The sequence below is a fragment of the Phacochoerus africanus genome, chromosome 12, assembly GCF_016906955.1.
Source record: "Phacochoerus africanus isolate WHEZ1 chromosome 12, ROS_Pafr_v1, whole genome shotgun sequence".
NCBI lineage: Eukaryota > Metazoa > Chordata > Mammalia > Artiodactyla > Suidae > Phacochoerus > Phacochoerus africanus.
In genome coordinates, this window is record NC_062555.1 from 34,641,378 (window position 1) to 34,655,319 (window position 13,942).

Here is a 13,942-nt window from a genome sequence, read left to right on the forward strand (position 1 = left end):
TATATACTTTTTTCCTCATACATTTTGAAGCATAAACACTTATGTTTCAATTACTATCTATTCAGTAACAATTCTAACATTGTAACTCTTAAGGACAGACCTCCAAACTCTATCCATATAGGTAGTACCTATTCAGTATCTCTACTTAAATATTTTAAAGGAATCTCAAACTCTACTTCACTTGGACCCTCATTTGATTCTCAAAGGTTGTTTGAGAATTTCCCCCCTTTAATGAACAGCACCAAATGTGCACGTGGACTTGCAAGGCAGAAGCCTAGAGACCTTTCTGAGAGCTCTTTCATGCCCCATATTTAATCCATCAATTTTAGCTCATACACAGGTCCAACGCCGACAACCTCATTATCTCCCTACCATTCAAGTTACCATCTTCTTTCCTTTGGACTGCAGTAATAGTCTCCTATCTATCTCCGTGTGCTTACGTTGGCCCCTTCCCATCTTTTCTCTATAATGCAGTACATGTTTGCAAATTCTTAATCCAATTACATCACTGTCCAACCCATACTGATCTTACATGGGATCCAATGGTTTCCCTTTGCTCTGTGACACTGACTGAAATCCTTAATGTGGCTTAAAGGACTTTGCCTGGCCTGTCTAACTTTCTGCTCAACAAACCCCTATCCCCATCACTTTGTGCTCCATTCTGTTACTTTTTTTTCAGTTTCTCAAATGTATCATGTTCTTTCCCATCACATGGAGGAGCGCTCAGCTTCCTGGACCTGGACCTGACCCTGTAACTCTCCCAAATGAATGTTTACCTGTCAGATCTTCACTTTACCTTCAATGCTTTAAGAAAGACTTCTTTGATCATCTAGGTCAGTTCCTTCATTATATGCTATGTGTTCTAGTTCCTTTCCTTCATACTACTTACATTGATTTATAATTCCTTTTTTTTTTTTTTTTTTTAGGGCTGCACCAGCAGCAAATGGAAGTTCCCAGGCTAGGAGTTGAGTTGGAGCTGCAGCTGTTGGTCTTCTGGCCACAGTCACAGCAACTCCAGATCCAAGCTATATCTGTGACCTACACCACAGCTCATGGCAACGCCAAATCCTTAACCCACTGAGCAAGGCCAGGGATCAAAACCGTGTCTTCATGGATACTAGCAGGGTTCGTTACTGCTGTGTCACCATGGGAACTACCACTGATTTATAATTTTATAAGTATTTTTAGGATTATTTGATCAATTTCTATCTTACACTACACTGTAAGCCCCATAACAACATGGATAATGCGCTTTTGCTCATCACTGTATACTAGCCATAGCACAATGCCTCTTGCAAAAAAGCATGTTGGCTGAATTGATGAATGTACATATACTTGCAATTTCTTATTGCTAGTATACACCCTTAACAGGATATATTCTATAAAATCCATTATCTACATCATTTAAACTAGGTTTTACCCTAATTACTCACAGACATCAAAAGTATCATCTTTTGGGTACTTAATCTATGAGTCTTCTTTTACTAATGTCATAACCCACAACCCTCCCCCTTACCATTGTTTTTTTCCCCCATATGCAAAACACCAAAAACTTTGAAAATGTAGAAAAATGCCAAAAAATAAACAGGCACATAGCATCCCACTGTTTAAAAATAATCATAGGAGTCCCTGCTGTGGCACAGTGGTTTAAGGATCTGGCATTGCCGCAGCTGTGGCTCAGATTCGATTCCTGGCCCAGTAACGCTGTGGGTGTGGCCAAAAAGAGTCATAATATTTTTGTATTTGTTACTCTAATCTTTTAAAAAAGAATTTGGATAATTTTGGCTTTGTCTCTGATAATCTTTTCTGTATGCAACAATACATTTAAAAGATAATTTTATGAGTTCCTGTCATGGCTCAATGGAAATGAATCTGACTAGGATCCATGAGGACACAGGTTCAATCCTTGGATCCATTGTTGCCGTGAGCTGTGGTGTAGGTCGCAGATGTGGCAAAGATCTGGCGTTGCTGTGACTGTGGCACAGGCCAGCAGCTGCAGCTCCCATCAGACCCCTAACCTGGGAACCTCCATATGCAGTGGGTGCAGCCTTAAAAAGACCAAAAAAAAAATTTTTTTTTAAACTTTAAAGTTCATAGACATTTCCTAATGTCAATACTCCTCATGTCAATATTTTTTACTTTTTAATGGCCGTGTGACATATATTTCATATGTATCACTTGTCTCCACTGAGCAATTAAACTGTTACCAGATATTTAACGTTACAAAGGATAATTAATAAACACCTTTTTAGTATATCTGTGCACATATGTCAGATTACATTCTTATTCTAAATGTCTAGAAAGAGAGTTCCTAGGCCCTAGTATACACATTTTTGAGACTTTTGAGAAAGGTAGCCACTGAGTATAGGAGAATGACTATTTCCTTTTATCAACATTAAATATTACTATACTTTTAAACCCATTTGCTATAAATTGGATTTCTTTAATTATTAGTAAGGTAACTTTGTTTGTTTGTTTGTTTGTTTGTTTTGTCTTTTTGCTATTTCTTTGGGCTGCTCCCGCGGCATATAGAGGTTCCCAGGCTAGGGGTCGAATCGGAGCTGCAGCCACCGGCCTATGCCAGAGCCACAGCAACTCGGGATCCGAGCCGCGTCTGCAACCTACACCACAGCTCACGGCAATGCCGGATCATTAACCCACTGAGCAAGGGCAGGGACCAAACCCGCAACCTCATGGTTCCTAGTCGGATTCGTTAACCACTGCGCCACGACGGGAACTCCAAGTAAGGTAATTTTTAAAAAATGTGTATCCATAGTTCCCATTGTGGCACAGTGGAAATGAATCTGATTAGGAAGCATGAGGTTGTGGGTTCGATCCCTGGCCTTGCTCAGTGGGGAGGGATCCAGCGTTGCCGTGAGCTGTGGTATATAGGTCACAGACACAGCTTGGATCTGGCATTGCTGTGGCTGTGGTGTAGGCCAGCAGCTACAGCTCCTATTAGACCCCTAGCCTGGGAATCTCCATATGCCGTGGGTGCAGCCCTAGAAAAGACAAAAAGACCAAAAAAAAAAAAAAAAAAGGGTATCCTCATGTCCTTTCCCAGTTTCTTGTTGGATATTTATTTTTATCTTACTGTTATGTAACAGAACTCTCTAGAATCTGGCACTTTATCCTAGACATAACTGGTTTCCTATGCAGACCCCTCAGACTGTTTGTTCCCTTGCCCTCCATTTAATCTTCTTCTCTGCTCTTGGCCCTTGTTGCACTCCCTAACTACAACTCTGACTCAAGTCTTTCAGAGACAGAAATTCTTCTATTGCTATGCCACCTTCATGTCCAGTGACAGAGGTCCAGCCCTGGCTCCCCCAGCTCTATTATGGTGTGCCATTATGCATTTACCCCGACAAGGCCATACATAACCTTTTGCCACACTATCAAACTCCAACCACTGCATTATACCTTATTACAATTCACATTGCTTTCCTTTTCTAAAATCCTACAATTAATCTAGTGAACATGAATATATATATATATATATTCATATATCAATTAAGGATTAGAAAAGTAGATGTGGCAGCAGAATAAGATCACTTTTCTAATTCCAGATATGACACTAACTAATCATCCGATTTTGCTATAAAACCCCTTAGTTTAACTGTACAATAAACTGAAAATGAACTGGTTTATATCTATGATCTTTTCCAACCTTAATATTCTATAATTCTTATAAAAGAATAAGGAAAAACTACTAAAAAAAAAAAAAAAGGAAACACAACAGCAGGTAATAAAGGCATAAATCAATGAAAATTTCATTAAGGAACAAAGAAGCTGGCTTTTAATGCAAAGCACTAGTGGAAAGATTACTCTAAGAAAGTTACTCTAAGAAAGAGCATAACAGAAGCACAAATTTTTATTGACCATAAATTATACCCCAGAGGCTGCTGCTAAATTCCAGGAATGTAAACGAGACAATCTGTCATCTCAAGGAACACAGGTGCAGAAGCAACCTGAAACCAACAAGGACTTCACCCAGGAAATGACATGGGGCTAGAAATTTTGTCCCTCAACACTACGGGGGAACAGTAGTCAAATGTATACCTATGTGTAGTCATGCAAAATAAATTAGTATACTTATGTCTAAATAATAGCATTATTTTGCATATTTTCTACATTCCTAATTGTAATATATATCACAGTCTTACCAATTAACAAAACTTTCTGAGTTTTATATGAGTTTAATATTCCAATAAACCTTATTTTTCTATATGTTAACTCATAAGAAAGATTAATCCAAAATATGCCAACATCAAAATTTACATACTTTTTTTTACCCAGTAATTTCACTGTTTATCAACTTATGTAAAGGGGTAATAAAGAAGTGCAAGATATAAAGATTTAACTACAAAGATGTTCATCTTAGTATATCTAAAGGGGTAATAAAGAAGTGCATGATATGAAGATTTACCTACAAAGATGTTCATCTTAGTATTATAAAACAGTGAAAATGATCCAGGTGTAATTCAGTATGAGTGGCCTAACAAAATCTGTGGTATATTCTTACAGTGAAACATGATGTAGCCATTAAAATATGTGTATCTGTTGACATGAGAAGATGTCCATGATACAGAGATTAGTGATAAAAAAAGCAAGTTGCCAAACACCATGAATCCAATTTTTGCATGGAAAAATATTTACACATATGCGCATATATATATACATACGCATTTATATATATATATATATATATATATATATATATATGCGCACATGCATGAACAAACACATTTACTTATATAAAAGGTTCTGAAGACAGAATCGAGGATTCAAATCCCCATTTGTATAACTTGGGTGAATTATCTAACGTCTCCAAACTTTAGTTTCTTAATCTCTAGAATGGACTATATAAAATCCTTATGAGGATTAAATACTGAAAATACACATAACACACTCACACGCCCCACCTTAATTCTCTAGATAGCACAGAAAACAGGTGAACAGTATTATTTACCATTGGGACAGTCAGTCTCTAAAAAGTAATAAACTATTCCCCTGCTGCTAAATCAAAGTTATATTCCAGAATAGAGATACTTACCAGGATACAATGTAAATTTGTCAAATTGACCACCTCACAGACAGTTTTTATTCTATCTATTAATCTTGCAAAATAGTTGACCATTTCTTCTCTTTTAATTATTTTTGCATATCGAGGGAAGGTGGGTGGAAGTAGTCTCTGGTTAACAAGAGGCTCAAAACCCATCATAATTGGATGATCTAAAAAGAAAAGAAAAACACATTTTCAACCTTTCTATGAATTTTAAACCTCAAATACTACTAAATATAAAAAAGGGCAGTTTGAAACTATACTCTGATCACAAATTCTGTAAATGGATTTTATAATTTACAATTTATATATCTACACACATGCATTTTTTAAATGAGATAAGTGGATTTAATAACATAAAATTATACTTCCTCCCTCATGGTGGTGGTAGTGGTGACAGAGATAGGGTTCTAGTTCAAAATTAACTCCAAGCCAAGAATGGGATAAAACAGGGTTAACATATTCTCTCAAAATAAACAAAGAAACAAATAAATGAATAAAAGGACAATGCTGTACTAACCATGAGATTGTGAAGGAAGGTTTCAAATGGAAACACAAACATAGGCTTGTTTTTCCTTCAATTACTCAACTGCAGAATCAATTCTAATTCAACTGCATAATAATGTAAAGCAGCAGAGGAGAATAGTCCCCAAAACATCCTCATGGGTCTGGGAGGCACTTGGCACTCAGAGGTAATTCCAGAAATTCATAATGAAAATAACATATCACAAGAGACCTAAAGGTGAGTTCCTCCCTCCCATTCTGTCCTCTGGTGATCTCACTTTCACACTAGCACAAAGCTCCAAACTAAGTATTTCTCAACTTGAAATATCCTGCTGCTTACAGGAAAAAAAAAAAAGGGGGTACTGCAATGGAAAACAATGCACTGTCAGACTGATTCTAAGGGAGCTTACTTTACAAATCTAGAAACTGCAGATAACTGATAAACATGATATTCTGTTCTGTCTGGTAGAGATTCAACTGACTTCCTCTACACTCTATACAAGAAAATTTTGCCTCCACTTATAACTTATTTCAATATTCCACTACCCCATATATGGTTTAAAACTTTCCTATTTGGTTGTCACTGAATGAGTTTACCAAAATCCTTAACACATTTTCATTTTATATCTGTATCTTACCTTTTTCTGAACATTATCTTTTTTTGTCTTTTTTTTTGTTTTGCTATTTCTTGGGCCGCTCCCACGGCATATGGAGGTTCCCAGGCTAGGGGTCCAATCGGAGCTGTAGCCACTGGCCTACGCCACAGCCACAGCAACGCGGGATCCGAGCCGCGTCTGCAACCTACACCACAGCTCACGGCAACGCTGGATCGTTAACCCATTGAGCAAGGGCAGGGATTGAACCCGCAACCTCATGGTTCCTAGTCGGATTCGTTAACCACTGCGCCACGACAGGAACTCCTGAACATTATCTTTTAATACTATTCCCCAAGTACTGTTAAGTTATAAGCAAGCATAATGACTTACAAATATCATGTTTTTTAAGGACTCTTTACTTATAATACACAAACTATTCTACCTGCAGTACCTACCCCTTTGTTCTTAGCCTGGGAAGACTTGATATAGCTTGAATTATCTCTCATCCTTGGTCCCCCTAGTCCTGTGAATACATACTACCACACTGTCTGTGTGGGATTACATCATTTGTCCCTCTGAGTTCTTTCGAAAGCAAGAAAAGGGTTGGATCCCAAATACCAAATGCCTGGCTCATAACAGGCATTGGATACATGTTTGCTGAAAGACAAGATATGCATGCTCATAATAAAATGAAAGACTGCCACCACCACAATAGTTTGAATTTCTGATTTACAATACTTCATTTAGAACTAAGGTAGAAGCAGTAATGATGCTGTAAAGGAGCTTCTTTACAACAACATGAATACATTTTGGGCTTAATTGATAAATACACAGAATCCAGCACTTAAATAGTATATCACACTTGCTTTCTCTCAAAGTATTCTGATATTCATCTAAAGTTATTACTCAGGAACACTCTTTTATTCTTAATACATTTGTTTTTAAGCTTTAACCCATAGACAGAAGATAGATAACAGCTACTCATTAAAATTTATATTACAAGGGAAAAAAGTAAATATTTATGGGAAATGGATAACAAATACAATATATTCTATATTCAATTTTATACAAACAAAATAGTACAATATAAAACAATATTTACTAGTGAAACTAACTCAGCTGTGCTTTACAGCTGATGTTTTCAGTGAGGATAAGCTCAGGACGTAACAGGAGCATCTAATTCATGTAAAAATGAGAGGAAAGACTTCGGAGAAATGAAGTTTAAGGAAAGACTTAAACGGTAAGTTAGTCAAAAGACAAAATTTAAGTCAGGACAAGGAATTTCAAGCATATCAAAAACCTGGAGGACAGATAATATGGCTCCTTTTCCCCTTAGGGAACTAAAATTTTCCGTCATAACTTCTCTGAACTAGGAAGTAAAAACAGATGCATATTAAAGAGTAGGGACGAAATCCCTAAGATCACTAAGAATAAAGTTAGAAGTTATCTGTACACTTCTCTACTCTCTGCACACATTTAAACTTTTCCCCTACGTTTTTCTGGGCATAGTCCTTCTTAATGGTTAACAGTTACAGCAGTTCCTAGTAGCTATTTTTAAGTTTCAGCTGTTGATGAGTCTCATGCATAAGAATTTTGTAACCAAAATTCTATACAAGACATGGTAACTTGCCTAACTAGAAAGGAGCATAAAAATGAGACATAATAAGAGATCAAAGTCGTTATTCAGGATATAGAAGAGCAGGACAGGGAATAAAAGCCAGGCAGGAGCTTGCATTTGATTTCATGGAAACATAAACTACGAAAAGTTGAAGGAAGCTTTACCACGCCCAAACCCCTCCCATAATAAACAGCTCTTAACATTTTCCCATGAAACTTCATAGATCTCTATCACACAATCTACCTCAGACTGTCTTATGTTAAAATAACCTGAATAGTTCTTAATAAATGAGCCAGAAAAGAAGCTAATTCATATCACTTTCTACCCATCATGTGCTGTGCACAATAAAGATTTATTTATTTATTTATTTATTGGCTTTTTTAGGGCCGCACCCATGGCATATGGAGGTTCCCAGGCTAGGGGTTCTAACTGGAGCTACAGCCACTGGCCTACACCACAGCCACAGCAACACCAGATCCTTAACCCACTGAGTGAAGCCAGGGATCGAACCCGCAACCTCATGGTTCCTAGTCAGATTCATTTCCACTGAGCCACGACAGGAACTCCAATAAAGATTTCTTGAATTAAACTACATATAGATCAGACAAAACAACTCCTAGACCCTCTTCTGATTTTATGTCAGTAGGTATACAAAAACTATCGTGTTTTCCAGTTGAAATACTTCATAATACATAAAATGTTTAATACGTTATGACAAATAAGATGATTTTCCCTTCATACTAGTACTCTTAAGAGTATTTATAATAAAGTATAACACTATTTTCAAAACACTATGGCACATTGGTTTGGTGTTTTAGTTACTAAAGTTCTTGCTAGATAACTAGTTTTCATTATCAACAGCAGAAAATTACAAATAGCATAAGGTCTTTGGATAAAAGATTTACAGTAACAGTATGCTTTAACTTATTAAGTTATTCTAAAATTAATTAGATGCCAAAATTAAAGATCTGGAAATGCGTAAGTCAAAAGAGAGCATTTCTCCCAAGTTACATTAAAACCCTTTTTCTTTTTCTTTTTTTTTACAGTGTGCCTGCAGCATATAGAAATTTGACCCCAGGCTGGGGGTCAAACCAGAGCTGCTGGCCTACACCACAGCCATGGCAATACCAGATCTAAGCCATATCTGCGACCTACACCACAGTTTGTGGTAATGCTGGATCTTTAACCCACTGAGCAAGGCCGGGGATCAAACCAATGTCCTAATGGACACTATGCTGGGTTCTTAACCTGCTCAGACACAATGGGACCTCCACAGTTTCACTTTTGAAATAAGTTTTAGGTGCCCTGAAGTTGGAAGGAATTCTAAAAGACAATGCAGAAGCTGCTGAGATTTTGTTGAATTATACTGCACTTCTTGGCTACTTGATTTCCTCTGACAATATAAAACATTAAAGTAGGCTACATGAAATAAGCCAGACCAAAAGGACAAATACATTGCTTGACCCTGCTTATATGAGGTACCCATAATCATCATATTCCTAGAGACAGAAAGTAGAAGGGTGGTTGTCTGGGACTGAAGGAGGAGGAAACGGGGAGTTAGTTAACATGTACAGAGTTTCAGTTAGGGAGGACGAAATGTTCTGGATGTGGACAGTGGTGACAGCTGCACAACAATGTGAATGTACTTGATGCCACTGATTTGTACATTTAAAAATGGCTAAAGTGGCATATTTCAACAAAATAGAAAAGTTACAAAAAGGCATTAAACCACAACTGGTAAACTCAAAAGGCATGGCCTTAATGAATAGTCTATCCTAATCAATAATACGCATATTGGAGATCATGTGGTGCAGTAGAAACGAATCCGACTAGGAACCATGAAGTTGCAGGTTCGATCCCTGGCCTCACTCAGTGGGTTAAGAATCTGGTGTTGCTGTGAGCTGTGGTGTAGGTCATAGACGCAGCTTGGATCTGGTGTTGCTGGGGCTGTGGTGTAGGCCGGCAGCTACAGCTCCAATTAGACCCCTAGCCTAGGGAGTTCCATGTTCTGCAAGTACGACCCCAGAAGGCAAAAAAGCAAAAAAAAAAAAAAAAAAGCATATTAATTAGTAACATAATCCCATCTACATATTTTGAATTTTTTAGTATTTCTAAACAGGTATCCATAGAATACTAAAAAAAAGTTTCAAATGCAACAATAGAGTTCCCATCGTGGTTCAGCAGTAATGAACCTGACTAGGATCCATGAGGATGTGGGTTTGATCCCTGGCCTCGCTCAGGGGTTAAGGATCCAGCATTGCCATGAACAGATGTGGCTTGGATCCTGCATTGTTGTGGCTATGGCTGTGGCCAGCAACTGCAGCTCCGATTCGACCCCTAGCCTAGGAACATCAATATGCTGAGGGTGCAGCCCTAAAAAACAAACAAATAAACAAAAACAAATGCAAAAGGTTATATAAATGAAAGCAAAGCTGCTGACTTGGGAGCCCTAGTTACTCTGAGAACTAACCACTCCTGTAAGATTCTTCCATGTGTGGTTGTTTATATATATATATATATCTCCTTTATTTTCCATTTACTGAGGTATATAACACACATACTATACAATGCAAATATTAAGTTTATAGCTCATTGCTCTGAAGGATACATACAACCATATAACCACTTCCACCTCAACACATACAACATTTTCACATCCCTAAAAGGTCCCTGTAACCCTTCCCAGCAAATCACCCCATGCTCAGCAACCACGGAACCGTTTTCTCCATGAATAAATCAGTTGTTCCTATTTCTATTAAAAAAAAAAAGTCACACAAAGTGTACTCTTTTATATCTGACTTCTTTCAGCATGTTTCAAGGATTTATCTATTATGTTGTGTGTATTAACATTCATTCTTTTCTATTACATTGTATTTCATTGTATGGATACACTGTTGCCTGCCCATTTACATATATTACTTTCTTTTTTTTTTGGTCTTTTTTTGCCATTTCTTGGGCCGCTTCTGCGGTATATGGAGGTTCCCAGGCTAGGGGTCTAATTGGAGCTGTAGCCACTGGCCTACACCACAGCCACAGCAACGCGGGATCCGTGCCGCATCTGTGACCTACACCACAGCTCTCGGCAACACCAGATACTTAACCCACTGAGCAAGGGCGAACCCGCAACCTCATGGTTCCTAGTCGGATTCATTAACTAGCGCGCCACAACGGGAACTCCATATTACTTTCTTAAACAAAAACATCAACCTATTATACACGCTATCTCCCATCTTTCATTATTTTTTAAGGCGAATTTTTTTTCTTCTGAAACAATCTCATACTTCAAGTAAAGCTGCATGTGTAGTCCATAATGAATCAAATATGAAAGTGTTATTCCTATAAAGATGCACTTAAAACCATGATACAGTAATCTGTGTTAGTAAAGTAACAATGACCATTAGATTACTATCATCTAATACTCTGACCTTACTCAAGTTCTGCACAATTGTACCAGGAACATGCTTCATGTCTACATCAGAATCACAAGTGGCATTTCACTTCACTGTGTCTTAGTTGCCTTCAACCTGGAGCAGTTCTTCAGTCTTTCCTTAACTTCTATGACCATGACAACTCTGAAGACTAATACGTGGATAACTCTACATATTGCCCTTCAATGCCGTTTCTTATTTCTTTGTGGTTAGATTCAAATTATTAATCTTTGGACGATGACAGAAGTGATGTCATATTTTTCTCATTGCACCTCATCAACAAAGTGGAGATCTGACTCACTACTGGTAAACCTTGATCACTTGATTAAGTTGGTGTTTGACAGGCTTCTTCACCATGGAACTCCTTTCCCCTCTGTAGTTAATAAATTTGGTGGGGGGGGGGCAGGGGAAGGACACCTAAATATGATCATTATCAAACTGTTCATTCATTAATTCATTTATTTATATCAGTATGCAAACATGGCTTCTTCTTTTATTCAACTGGTTACGATCTATGAGAATTATTTATTTCCATGTTCAAGTTGTCCCCAGCTGGGACTGTGCGAATGCCCCTTCACGCTGTTTGCTGTGTTTAACTGACCTGTCCCATCATTCTTTGAATATTTACTCACTTCCAGATAATTAGATGTTCCAGGCTCATCTTGCTCTTTCTCTGCCCTAGCCCTGGAATCACGCATTCTTCCAGTAAGTGTTAGCTCCTTTTTTTCTTTTTTCCCCAGTTTTCTTGAGGTACAATTGACAGTAAAATTATAAGATATTTAAAATGTACAATGTGATCATTTGATACATCCACATATTTTGAAAGGATTCCTCCCAGAGTTAACACATCCATCACCTCATGTATTTTTTTTTTTTTTTCCTTTCATGAGAACATTTTAAGTTCTACTCTTCTGGCAAATTTCAATTATACAATTCACTGTTACCAACTATAGTCACCATTTTATACATTAAATCTTCAAACCTTCTTCAGCTTCTAACCGAAAATTTGTTATTTCTTTACCAACTTCTCTTTTTCCCTCAGCCTCCGAAACCATTTTTCTATTCTCTGTTCCTATGAGTTCAACTTTTTGAACAAAATTCCACATATAAGTGATAGCAAGCAGTATTTGTTTTTCTCTGTCAGGTTTATTTCACTCAGCACAATGCCCTCCAGGTTCATTCATGTTGTTACAAATGACAGGATTTCCTTCTGTTTTAAAGCTGGTTAATATTCCATTGTATATATTGTATTTTCTTAATCCATTCATCCATCAATGGACACTTAGGTTGTTTTCTTACCTTGGCTATTGTGAATAAAGCTAGAAAAAGCATTAATTGAAAAAGCATCCCAATGGAAACCAAAATAGGTTTGGGGTAGCTTAAGTTAACACCAGACAAAACAGACTTTGAGTCATAGGCTACAACAAAAGACAAAGAGAATTATTATGTAATAAAGCAGTAAATTAATCCCAAGGATATAAAAATCATGAATATTTAAGCATCCAAGAAAGGAACAACTAAATATGTAATTGCAAAAGTTAAGAGCTCTAAAAAGAGGCATAGCAATACAATAATACTAGGAGACTAAAACATCCCACTTTCAATCATCCAGACAGAAAACCAGTACGAAAATATTGGAATTAAGGAGTTCCCATTGTGGCTCAGTGCTTAAAGAACCCGACTAGCATCCATGAGGACTCGGATTCATCCCCTGGCCTCAACTCAGTGGGTTAAGGATCTGGCGTTGCTGTGGGCTGTGGTGTAGGTTGCAACTTCCATATGCCACATGTGTGACCCTAAAAAGATGAAACAAACAAAACAACTGTTTGATAAAGCCCTGTAAGATCACTGAATGCAAGACTCATTGACTATTAGAACCAGATGATCTGGGGACTCATCCTTTGGATGGCACCTGCAAGAGGGTCAGCATCAGATGTGTGTACAAGCTCCTTCTTGGGAGACACTATCAACTGGGGTTTATTACTGAATGAGCTAAAGGGAAAAGGTGGGTGAGAGATACCTGCTGGCTTCCCCTGTCTCTGGGGAGATCTCAGGTGGACTCTAGTTCCCTGCTAAATTAGAAGCCTAGCATGCAGGGAGCATCTTTTCTTTTTTTTTTCTTTTTTCTTTTTAGAGTTGCAGCCATGGCATATGAAAGTTCTGAGACTAAGGGTTGAATTGGAGCTGCAGCTACCAACCTATGTCACATCAATACCAGATCTGAGCTGCACCTGTGAGCTACACCACAGCTCATGGCAACACCGGATCCTTTAACCCACTGAGGAAGGCCAGGGATTGAACCCGCATCCTTAGACACTAGTTGGATTCTTAACCTGCTCAGCCACAATGGGAACTCCAGCATCTTTCAAAGTACAGAGATAAATCTATTTCAGGGGAAGACTGGAAGATGGGAAATTTTGCTTGCTCCCTATATGCTAAGCCCTGGAGGGTAGAACTTGAGGAATGTTTCTTTGGTAGTCTTCTGGGATGCATGAATGGAAGCCTCTTTGGCTATCATCATAGCCAAGGGATCTGGGTCCCATGCTTCAGGAAGCAGCCACAAAAGCTGGGGTGTGAATGTGTCTAAGTTCTTTCTAGTTAGATACTGGTGATTTGGAATGGGTTGGAAAGAGAAGCCAAGCAAGGTGTTCTCTGGCTTTCCTGGCCTCTGGGAAGGACTGCAGCCAGCCTCTAAGTGTCTGCTAAATTAGAAACATGACCCTCAGATACCACC

The 13,942-nt window shown here is 38.0% G+C and overlaps 1 protein-coding gene across 3 annotated transcripts in view; it reads right to left on the reverse strand.

Annotated features, from left to right (window-relative positions):
* Positions 1–13,942, reverse strand: part of NAA35 (N-alpha-acetyltransferase 35, NatC auxiliary subunit) — a 101,523-nt gene that overhangs the window by 26,143 nt on the left and 61,438 nt on the right. For all 3 annotated transcript variants that reach the window (XM_047754798.1, XM_047754797.1, XM_047754796.1), the window contains exon 12: positions 5,054–5,232. In XM_047754798.1, the coding sequence (XP_047610754.1) occupies positions 5,054–5,232 (179 nt within the window). The remainder of the gene's footprint in view (positions 1–5,053; positions 5,233–13,942) is intronic.